The sequence below is a fragment of the Poecilia mexicana genome, unplaced genomic scaffold (assembly GCF_051168715.1).
Source record: "Poecilia mexicana isolate PSO_F unplaced genomic scaffold, ASM5116871v1 scaffold_18, whole genome shotgun sequence".
In the NCBI taxonomy this organism is placed as follows: domain Eukaryota; kingdom Metazoa; phylum Chordata; class Actinopteri; order Cyprinodontiformes; family Poeciliidae; genus Poecilia; species Poecilia mexicana.
In genome coordinates this window covers 23477856-23488664 of record NW_028263387.1, presented here as the reverse complement: position 1 = coordinate 23488664, position 10809 = coordinate 23477856, and the positions used below count along the sequence as shown (strand labels likewise).

The 10809-nt window shown below is 37.3% G+C and overlaps 3 protein-coding genes across 4 annotated transcripts in view; 2 read left to right on the top strand and 1 right to left on the bottom strand.

Moving 5' to 3' along the window:
- LOC148154238 (coxsackievirus and adenovirus receptor homolog) overlaps window positions 1-10809 on the top strand; it is an 88160-nt gene that overhangs the window by 72003 nt on the left and 5348 nt on the right. The window lies entirely within an intron of this gene.
- On the top strand, window positions 3685-4849 carry LOC148154241 (CD276 antigen-like). Its single transcript, XM_088015163.1, has 3 exons — window positions 3685-3741; window positions 3854-4216; window positions 4301-4849. Exons 1-3 carry the CDS (start codon window positions 3693-3695, stop codon window positions 4420-4422), a joined length of 534 nt encoding a protein of 177 aa, XP_087871289.1. The 5' UTR covers window positions 3685-3692; the 3' UTR covers window positions 4423-4849.
- LOC148154240 (uncharacterized) lies at window positions 5631-10219 on the bottom strand. Of its 2 annotated transcripts, none has more exons than XM_088015106.1 (4): window positions 10109-10219; window positions 9634-9996; window positions 7486-7848; window positions 5631-7207 (listed from the first exon to the last, which is right to left on the bottom strand). In XM_088015106.1, exons 1-4 carry the CDS (start codon window positions 10194-10196, stop codon window positions 7056-7058), a joined length of 966 nt encoding a protein of 321 aa, XP_087871232.1. In that variant the 5' UTR covers window positions 10197-10219; the 3' UTR covers window positions 5631-7055. The 2 variants fall into 2 exon arrangements, with proteins under 2 accessions (XP_087871232.1, XP_087871233.1); XM_088015107.1 differs by having other exon boundaries at window positions 9634-9993; window positions 10109-10211.

Below are 10809 nucleotides of genomic sequence, written 5' to 3'. Positions count from 1 at the left end.
CAGACGGCAGGAAGAGCTGACAGCTGCTGAGACGCCTGCACACATTGGCAACCATTCACCATTTATATAAAAAAAAATTAGTATCTTTTATTCTTCCAGTTTCCAGGGTGACAATTAAATATTTTCCACTGGGTCAGATTTCACTCCAGAAAAGTCATAAAGATCCAAAATATCGTCTCAACTTTTTCAGAGGCTCTGTCATGACACTTGTTCATTCACATTGATACTGAAACTAATGGACTTTGTCCTCAACAATTGCATAAGTTACAAAAGTTACTACGCCATCTGGTGGTGAAAAGAAGCTAAAACATTATAAAAAAATGTTCAAATAAAGGAGGTAGATTAGCTAACGCTGTTTTAGTGCAGAGGTCCCCAAACTACGGCCCGCCTCCGCATTTGGTCCGGCCCCCTGAACAATATCAGAGAGATTCATATACTGTACCGTATTTTCCGGACTATAAGCTGCTTGTATGTGGATTTTTCTTCAACCACCATGGGGCTCTATAGCAGGAAGTGAATCTTTGTAAGTCAAAATTGGAAATAAAAGAAGGCGCCCATTAAAACGGAATTAGGTTTTAATAAGGAATTAAAATTTGAGAATGTTGTTAATCAATTAAATAGCATTGAGGGGAAAAATATATATATATTTTAAATAATATTGGGACCCTGAGGATTTGAGGTATTTATATTAGGATCCAGTAGATGGCAATAGTGCAACAATAATGGATGCAAGCTGCCGTTGAAATCTAAAGAGGGTCACTGTGCATTTCCATTTAGCACATGCTAGGACACGAAGGATCGGCACTTTTACTGTTACAGTTATCGTTCGGAAACTACCGTAATCAATTCAGGTAAATCTAAACTTGGCAACTTTTCCTTTTTAAACCCTAATAAATGTGATATTTAATTGACCTGTTATGACTCAAATTTTAGTTGTCTGCCCCCCTCTGCTGCATCGCTGTGGAAAACCTGGAGCAGCAGAGATATCTGAGGCTTATATGTGTATGCTTACTGTTTTTTTTTTTTGTTTTTGTTTTTTTTAAACAACTTTGGGGTTGTGGCTTATAGTCCGGTGCGGCTCATAGTTTGGGAAATTACGGACTATAATCCTTCCTGGATTTATTTTGGGAAGAACCCAGGGAAGGTTATTTGGTTATTATTTATTTCATTAATAGTGTTATTATTTATTTCCTGACTTTTGTTCTGTGAAGAACCCAGAGAGGGTTATTTGATTGTGCTTTCTGGGAAACAATACATTTTTACATTTAGGCACTCCTGCAATCGTCACACTTTTTCTGTTACAAACTGACTCCGGCCCCCCACCAGAGAAGGGAAGTTATGTGGCCCTCACAGGAAAAAGTTTGGGGTTTACTTCACATGTATCAAGTTTTTCATTTTATTCACTAGTTTGTCACCACCTTCAGTTCTGTGTCAACTCCATCAGATCGACTTTGTGGTGTTTTTGGTTTTAAATATTTATTTTGTTTCTTGAGAAGCATTTGTAAAACTGAGTAAAAATATCACTAATTGGTTCATTAAAAAGTATTTTATATTTATTTTTGTCAGATGGTGATGACAAACTTCTAGGTCAGGTTCAATAAAAATGTAATTTTCAAAAGAAATGTTTCAACTGGGAGCCTGTACCTTAGCACCTTTACATTTCCAAAACATTATTTGTCATATTTATATACATAAGCTTGAGGAATAATTTAAAATATTTAAACCCATTTTGTCCCACTTCTCAAAAATCACTCAAAAAATCACAAGAGGAACCTGAAATGAAAACGTTAAAAAAAGGAGGGTCAAAGACCCAGGATGCGTTTAGGTACCCTTGGATGTTTAATTCGTGGAGACAAATGGGACAGATTACAATAAAAATAACAGAGAAAAAATAAAGTATTAACAGTATTAACATCAGATGTGTCCCAACAACTATTCTATTAAAACTTAAGGTAAGAAGTTCAGTCGTTTTGTTTCTCATGGAATCAGTTTGACCTGGGTGTCCTTAAAGGCATCACTGCTCTTTTAGTTCACAAGGTTTCAGATTAACTGGTGATAATATATGGAGGTTGTTTAATATGAAATAACAAGAGATGAGTACAAACGTGAAAATGAAAATATTAATGAATAAAAATCTTGATAAAGTCTTGAAAAAAACTGAGATAGACTTGAAGAAGCAGATCTATATCAACAGATCTATCTTTTTCTTCAACTTAAACCTATGTAGCAACAGTCTGATCTGAGCTGATTCTTTAAATATGATTTTCTGGCTTTCAGTGACACATGAACCTCCATATAACAGAAACTGAAGCACTAAAATAAAGAAAAACAGTAAAAAGTTTATGTTAATGAGACTACATGAATATTTTAATGAACAAATTCATTAATTTAATTCGGGTTTTATTGAATAAACCATTTAGTCTCCTCTATGATGAATATTCAGTTATGGGTCTGAATAGACAGAAATTAATAAGTTTTAGCTAAACTTAGATAATCAATATCTCTGTTTCATCTGAAATTGGCTTAACTTTTGAAAAGGTTTAATCTCTTTTATATAAAGAATAATAAATAAACACACTAAGGATTATGCACAAATTAACATAATTCATGCTGCAATAATAATGTAATAACTAAACAGAAATTTTCTTCTGCATTCTGAGTATTTTAATTTGATTTTTCCATTTGACTCAAAACCTGAAATATGAGACATTTTAATTAATTTAGAGATTTGTTTTATTTTATTGCTGAATTATTTTTTCTTTTGATAAATTGAAACAAATAATTTAACCTTAAATGTTTTTCAATTAATGAACACTTCACAGATCACAGAAGCAGTGGATTATGGGATTGTTCAGCTTTAGTTTGTATCTTTGTGATTAATAGAGAAAGAATAAAATAACTCCTGCAGATTTTCAAGTTGATGATTAGTGATAATTAATCTCCTGAATCCTGACAGATTAAATTAGCCTCCATAAATATAAAGAAGTTTCTGCTCTGCTGCTGTATTGTAGTTATTTATGCCCACAAGGTGGCAGTAGTGCTGTTTTTATTTTTTACATGTTTTACTAAAACAGTGTTTCTCAATGTGCCTCCACTCCAGCACAGCTGATTCAAATGATTGCATGACCATCAAGTACTGCAGAAGCCAGTTAGTCACCCAGAGATACAATTTAGGTGTGTGGCAGAAGGGAAGCAACTAAAACAGGCAGGACAGGAGGGCGGTGAGGACCAGGGTTGAGAAACACTGGATTATAAACTGGTGGGTCACCAGACTTTACTTCCTCCAACCGTCATGTTAAGCAGGATTTTATACACCAGTAATTGAGACAGTAAAGATGATTAAATTAGGTTATAGTGATCCATTGAGGTGGACGAGGCACAAAGTGGGTCGTCCTGTTAGTCTCACTATTATTTCCATATTATGACATCTGCTTGTGCATGTAAGAATTTTTGTAACTATTTTTTTTACATAAAAACATGGTGGACTGACCTACTGACCCTGACACTGAGCTTAACGGGGGGAAATGTTTTACCATAACAGATTCAAAGAAATTTTAATCATTATCACAAAACTAGAAAGTTGAGGAGTTTCTACCTGATGAATCTAAAAGTCAGACTGTAGATGTTCCTCATAATGTGACTGATGATTATTAATGTCCTGCTGCCTCTCCTCCTTCTCTTCCTCTCTCAGGATGAAGATGATCTCCCTGCTGCTCCTCATCCTCAGCTCATGTCTCTGTGGTCAGTCTCCATCTTGTCTTTGTGACAGAAAGCTCTCTAGATGGAGCTGAAAGACTCCCATGTTCCAGTTCTCAGTGTGTCTGCTCCTCTCTTTCCCTCTCTGTCTCCTCAGCAGCAACATTTGTAGTGAATGTGACCCAGAGCAGCTATGAGGCAGAGGAGAACCACAGCATCACTCTGGAGTGGACCTTCACCACCGAACCAGACTCCTCTCTGTCCTCAATGTTTATCCTTTGTGAATTTCTAGCTCCACCTAGAGGACTGGTTCTGTATCAGATTCATGATGGAGTTGAGTTTCCAGGTTCTCAGCATGATCAGTTTTCAGGACGAGTCCAGAGTGACAAAGACGTCCTCAGAGAAGGACGAATCAGACTCCATGTGTCCAGACTGAGGACTGAAGACTCTGGTCTGTATCTGTGTGACGTGAAAACTGAAGATGGATTCAACTCTGGAAGATGTCGACTCAACGTTACTGGTAAAATCTGTTTTCCTGCTTCTGTTTCTTGCTGACATCCATCTGATTCCAGGTCTGAACTGAAGTTTCTCCTTTTCTCTCCAGCAGCTGCTGATCAGCTTCAACCTCCGACTGAGAATCTACAACCAGACAGACGAGGAAGAATCGGTGTTCATGTTTCACTGGGACTTTTAGCTCTTACTGTCATTATTTATTTTTTATATTAGTGTAGTGTTTCTAAAATAACTAAAAAGGAAATCTGTTTACAATCAATCAGATGTTGAGTTTCTCTGAGAAACAAGAGCTGGACTCTGAAAACACTGATATAAAACTCTATTCACAAAAAAATAAAGTTTACCAAGTCAATCATTGTAACAACATCAATGAAGAAATAATATTTCTGTCTAAAGACGTCAGGACTAATTTTAAATGTCCTTTTATTTCTAAAGTTGCTGTTAAAACTTTCCTGAAATCTGCTGCTTGTTTTTATGCACTTTCCTACTTAAAGTGTAAATGTTGAATGTTCATAGTTGTAAATAATGCCAACATTTTATAAATATGATGTGAATATAAATAGATTCTGTCATTCATTGGTTTAGGGTTTTTCTGATATATTTTTATATAATCATGGAAATAAATATTTTCACTTCTAAATCTGTCTCAGTTTTAATTCTTCACATTTTCTTAAAACTGTACAATAGATTCATCCAGGTCAGTTTAGAGTTTCTAAAGTTTAATTTGCTCAAAGGAACAAAGTCAGTTTCAGTGATTTAAACTCTGCAGCTGAACCTGAAACATGTGAAGAGACACAATCTGCCTGGAAACGAGGAAAACTCTGAGATCAGAGGAGAATCACTGAGTGGAAACGAGTCTGGATGGAAAAAAGTCTTTATGCCATCAGTTTGGAGCAAATGTCAGAGTTTCTGATTCTTTAGTTGTTTCTCCTGAACATCTTTACTGAACGTCTCTGATGATTCAGTTACATTTAATCACAGGCTGACCTGAACATCCAACATTTATTAACTCTTTAATTCCTCATCCTGGATCCAGATGTTGAAGCTGAAGCTGCTTTGATTGGAGGAGAAATCATCAGAAGAAGAAGATGGAGGATAAAAAGTTTGATGTGAAGCTGTAGAGAAACACAGAGGAAGAGGAGGAGCTGCTGAGCTCAGGTGGAGGCTGAAAAAAATCTGGAGACATTTTAGAAACAAACATCAGATGTTTATAATCCACCAGTATGAACCACCTTCATCCTTCAGCTTCTTTATCAACAGGATCTGAAAGAAGCTAAAACACAACTGAGAAGCTGAAATGTTTCTCTTTGTCCACATGGTGGCGCTCTAAGCTCTGACTAAAAGCTGCTCATCAGTGAAAGTTAGTTTTTCTCCTTTCTGTCTTTATTCAGTTCTGATGTGAAAACACAGATTTAGAAAAGTTTCCTTTAATGAAATGTGTTTATTTCTGATTATTAAATATTGATCTGATCAGTTGATCAGCAGCTTCATCCTGATGCTTCACTCAGTGATCTTCACTTTACATGAAACAGAATCAAGAAACATGAAATAGTTCAGTAACTTTTCTGGTTTTAATGGATTTTTTTAGTGCATTAATTGAGGATCTTTTATCAGATTCTATGTTTCTACTTCCTGTTTATTTATTTAACTTTACAGATAAAGATCCAACTGAGAGAAAAGTTTGAAAAACAGAAAACAAAGAGCAACAAGCAAAAGTTTAATTTTTTTATTAGCTCAGCAACAAAATATAAATATACAGAAATTAAATTATTATTGAGAATAGTTTAAATGTTGATGTGATCAGTAATTCAACAATCCAATTAGGACTGAAGACACAAACTTACGGAAATAAATTATAAACCTGAGAAAAACAAAGTTTATATTGTTTGGAAGGAATAAACTACAATTTAATGTGGAAATTATAACTGAAAATAAACATATATAGTATATTCTTGGTGTAATCTTAAACCACAAAATCTCATAAACTATATAATATTTACTGCAGTTCTTGGAAAAATAAGACATATTTTAGATCTGAAATTCCTGCATATTCTGTATTTATTCTACTTTGCATAGATCTGGGAATAAAAGCTATAAAAATACACTGCAGCCGATAATCACACTTCAGAAAAAGCAATAAGAATACAATAAGATTGAAAACACACTTTTTACAAAATCGTGTGCAACAAAATTTCCTTTAGAAATAAACCCAAAAGATAATGTTCAGACATGATCTACTACGCAAAAATATTCAAGAATAATTCGATTCGCAGAAAGAGAAAGAGGGCACAATGTTAGGATATAACAACATTTTATACAGATATAACCATTTTAAACAGTTATAGATTAAATAAAAAAACAAAAATAATATATCATAGTCTTAGATTTCATGTATACCCATAAATGTTTAATTCGATGGTATGTTGAAAAATAAAAACAGTGTAGACTTCTCATTCTTTTTGTACAAATTAAAGTATTAAAATTATTAATTCTTAAGCTCCAAAACCTTTTTTGTGCATTCATGTTTAATAAATGTGTTCCTGCTTCTTTAAATTGATTTGTTCAAAATACAGAAATTCACTTTCTCTGCATCAAGATATAAACTGTAACAGCTGCAGAAACCAAACTGAGGTCAACTGGATCAGTGACCCCAACCTGGTCCTCAAAGTCCTGCAGCTTTAGGACATAAATGATCCAGAGATTAAAACTCCTGCAGAACCTGATGGGCTGCAGAGGAAATAATACAATTATTACAATCATTAGAGCTGAAGGTCACATTTAAATCATGGAGGACGTTGGACCCTGAGGATGAAGGTTGGGGATCTGAACTGGAACAACCACAACCCTCACTGTGGGTCTGGTGATCTGTTCATCTTCTGCTTCATTAAATAAAGACGAAGAACCAACCCAGTAACCAGTGAAACCATCAGAACGGCTCCAACAATCAGTCCAACATGTTTGTTTCTGCTTCCATCTTCTTTTCTTCCCTCCTTGTTTTCTGTCAAACAGAATCAGAGCTGAAGGTCAGAATCCATTTCTCTTCATCTGCTGCTCTCAGACCAGCTGCTTCTGCAGCAGCTTTAGAAACACAAACATCTGGGCTGACAGGTTCACTGCAGAACCAGAACCACATCTGGCCTTAAAGGGATATTCCCCCTAGATTAGCCACAGAGACTCTGGAGACATTTTACCTTGAAGAAGATTCACTGATTGAACATTAAACCACTTTATGCAGCTTCCTTCTTTCACTGGAACATAGAAACCATGAAAACTCACCAGTAGGAGGCGCCACATCCAGGAAGACAGTCCAGATGGGGTCAGAGGTCAAAGTGCGTCTCTTCCTGCCGGTTGCTTCTCTCTGGAAAACCCGACACTCGTATGTTCCCGTGTCGTTGGTCGTCACGTTGCTCAGAAGCAAAGACACGTCTCCGTCCTCCATCCGTCTGTCCTGCAGCTCCACCCGCTTCCTAAAAGATGGATGCTGGTTCTCTGGGTCCGGCTGCTCGTCTCTGAACAGGAGGACATATTCTGGTTCCAGGTCCGGTCGGGTCCACTGCACAACCACAGCAGGTTTGTTGTTGGGGAGTCGGCATGGCAGAGAGACGATCTGTCCAGGAACAGCTGAGATGTTTTTATGGACTACAGAGAAACAGAGCAGAAAGGTCAGAGGTCAGAGTGACCCGGTCCACTTCCAGCAGCAGCAGAGACCAAGGAGAGACACTGGACTCTGACCTGGACTGGATCAATGGATCTGGACCTTAAATCAAGAACTGTTAGAATCAGAAACAATCTGCTTCAAAAGATCTAAGAAGGATTCTTGTTATTGTTGATTAATGTATTTTTTTCAGTTATTCAGTTGGTTTAAATCCTTTTTTGATTTAATTATTTGAATCTTAAGTCATCTTAGAGCTATAAGCAGGGGTGAAAGTAGGGGGTACGGTCAGGTACTGCGTACCCCTAAAACACAGGTGTCAAACTCCAGTCCTCAAGGGTCACTGTCCTGCAACTTTTAGATGTGCCTCTGCAGCACCACACCTGAATAGAATAATTAGGTCATTAGCAAGGCTCTGGAGAACTGATCTACACAAGGAGGAGGTAATTAAGCCATTTCATTCCAGTGTTTTGTACCTGTGGCACATCTAAAAACTTCAGGACAGCGGCCCTCGAGGACTGGAGTTTGACACCCCTGCCCTAAAAGATTTAGCGGGGTGTACGTAGTACCTGCAAGAGAGGGGAGTGGCTGTCTGCTGTAAAAAGTGCACTCATCAGCCGTGATGGATTAATTTTTGAAGAACAATCTAAAACACGACTTAATCAGTTAATGAAAGTTTTTTTCTCATTTCATATTGTTTCTGAACTATTCGTGGTTTACTAGAGTAGCGGTGCAATACGTCAAACAGGCTTTATTTACATTTCTAAAATTTATGCACTCAAAGCGCATTCACAGAAGGCTTCTGTTAGGTTCTGTGTTTTGAGTTCGAGTTTCTGTCTGTCTAGTCCTGTTTTCCCCTGAGTCTCTGTGTTGTCTTGATTGATCCCAGCTGTGTGTCGTTCCTGTGATTACCCTCCCAGTGTATTTAGTCCCACCTGTTGTCAGTGTTCCTTGTCGGATCCTCGTCGTGTATCACCCTCGTCTAAGTCTGTTTCCCTGTGGACTCTTTATCATTAAATTCATCATTTTCACCTTCATCCTGGCCTGCCTGCGTCTCATCTCACCTCACCAAAACCTGAACCATGACAGCTTCACTGTGGAGGAGGAGCTGCAGCCAAGACCAAGGGGAAGGGTGTGAGCAGCACGTACAAAAGGATGATTGTCAGCACTGAGAGCCTCCTCCTTACTCTGATTGGTTGTTTGGCTGAGAGTTTAATTTGCTTCAAGATGCACATAGAAGTTCTGCATGTTTTGCTGTCAGCAGAATATCCACTTAACACTTTACTTTAATCAGGAAATGTATCCTCACATGAGTTCAGTCCTTTATGAGGCCAAATGGATGAATCTAAAGGTTCCTGTAGAACTGGAACTGGGCCAAGTATTGAAGAAATACAAAATATGTTTCTTATGATGATATGCGCTGGCACAGAAACTGTAACTAATTTATCTCTGGTACCAATTTCATTTCTTACCTTCACAGTTTCACTTCAATGATGAAATAAAAATTAAGATGTTACACGTTTGGCTTCAGCAGTATGGTGATAATCACAGTTTCCATCTTTTAGACCAGCTGACTTCCCATGTGAATTTGGTCTAGAACCAATGGTGAGGTCAACTTACTGAACTCTAGTGCTTAGAGATGTGATCAAACATAAGTTTTAAAAAAGAGAGGCTAAAGCTTTTCACTAATAAACAGTTTCCACTCAACAAAGACCAGAACGCTGAATAAAACTGCCTTAAATTTTTAAAAAAGGTCTGACCAAATAACTCACCAAAGACATTGAGTTGACATTCTGCATTGTTGGAACCATCTTCAGTTTTCACATAACAGACAAACAGACCAGAGTCTTCAGTCCTCAGTCTGGACACATGGAGTCTGATTCGTCCTTCTCTGAGGACGTCTTTGTCAATCTGGACTCGTCCTGAAAAATGTTCGTCCTGAGAATCTGGAAGCTCAGCATGATCACGCTGAACGTATATTGTCACGTTCTTTACTGAGGTTCTAAATTCACAGTCAATGAACAGATCCCTCCAGTTTCCCTGAGTCCTGGTGGTGAAGGTCCACTCCAGAGTGATGCTGTGGTTCTCCTCTGCCTCATAGCTGCTCTGGGTCACATTCACTACAAATGTTGCTGCTGAGGAGACAGAGAGGGAAAGAGAGGAGCAGACACACTGAGAACTGGAACATGGGAGTCTTTCAGCTCCATCTAGAGAGCTTTCTGTCACAAAGACAAGATGGAGACTGACCACAGAGACATGAGCTGAGGATGAGGAGCAGCAGGGAGATCATCTTCATCCTGAGAGAGGAAGAGGAGGAGGAGAGGCAGCAGGACATCAGGAACAATATGAGGAACAACTGGCTCCTGGTGAGGAAAAGAAAAACAAGGCTGTAAAAAGACTGAAATTATTCTGTTATAATTCACAAGGAGAAAACAGCAGTGAGTGAAATCTGGAAATAGTTTGTTGAGATTTTTTTTTTAATTCACTAAGTTTTTTGCATATTTTTCACACTTTTCAAATTAAATGTGACATCAATTTGTTCAAAAGGTTTAATAAATTATTTACAAATAAAAAATATCTATTTTTAATAACAACTTTATAAATGAGTCACAAAAAAATAAAGCTGAAGCTGTTTAGAGAATCTTTCCTCTAGGAGAAAATCAGCTGCATTTGTGTTTGTGACCATCAACAAATATCCAGTCAGTCGAAACACGGAGAGAAAAAGACCAAAATATTTAATCCCAAAGATTTAGCTCTTGGATTAAATCTAAAATGAATCATTTTACTAAAATAAATTAATGAAACATCTTCCTCCTGAGAGAGGAAGAGGAGAGGAGGCAGCAGGACATTAGAAACAAAATCACTCAATACAAGGATCAACTAAAATATCTGGTCTTTCCTCAGACTTTGTCACTGTTTAATTAGTTTCTATTAGTTTTTCTGCACTG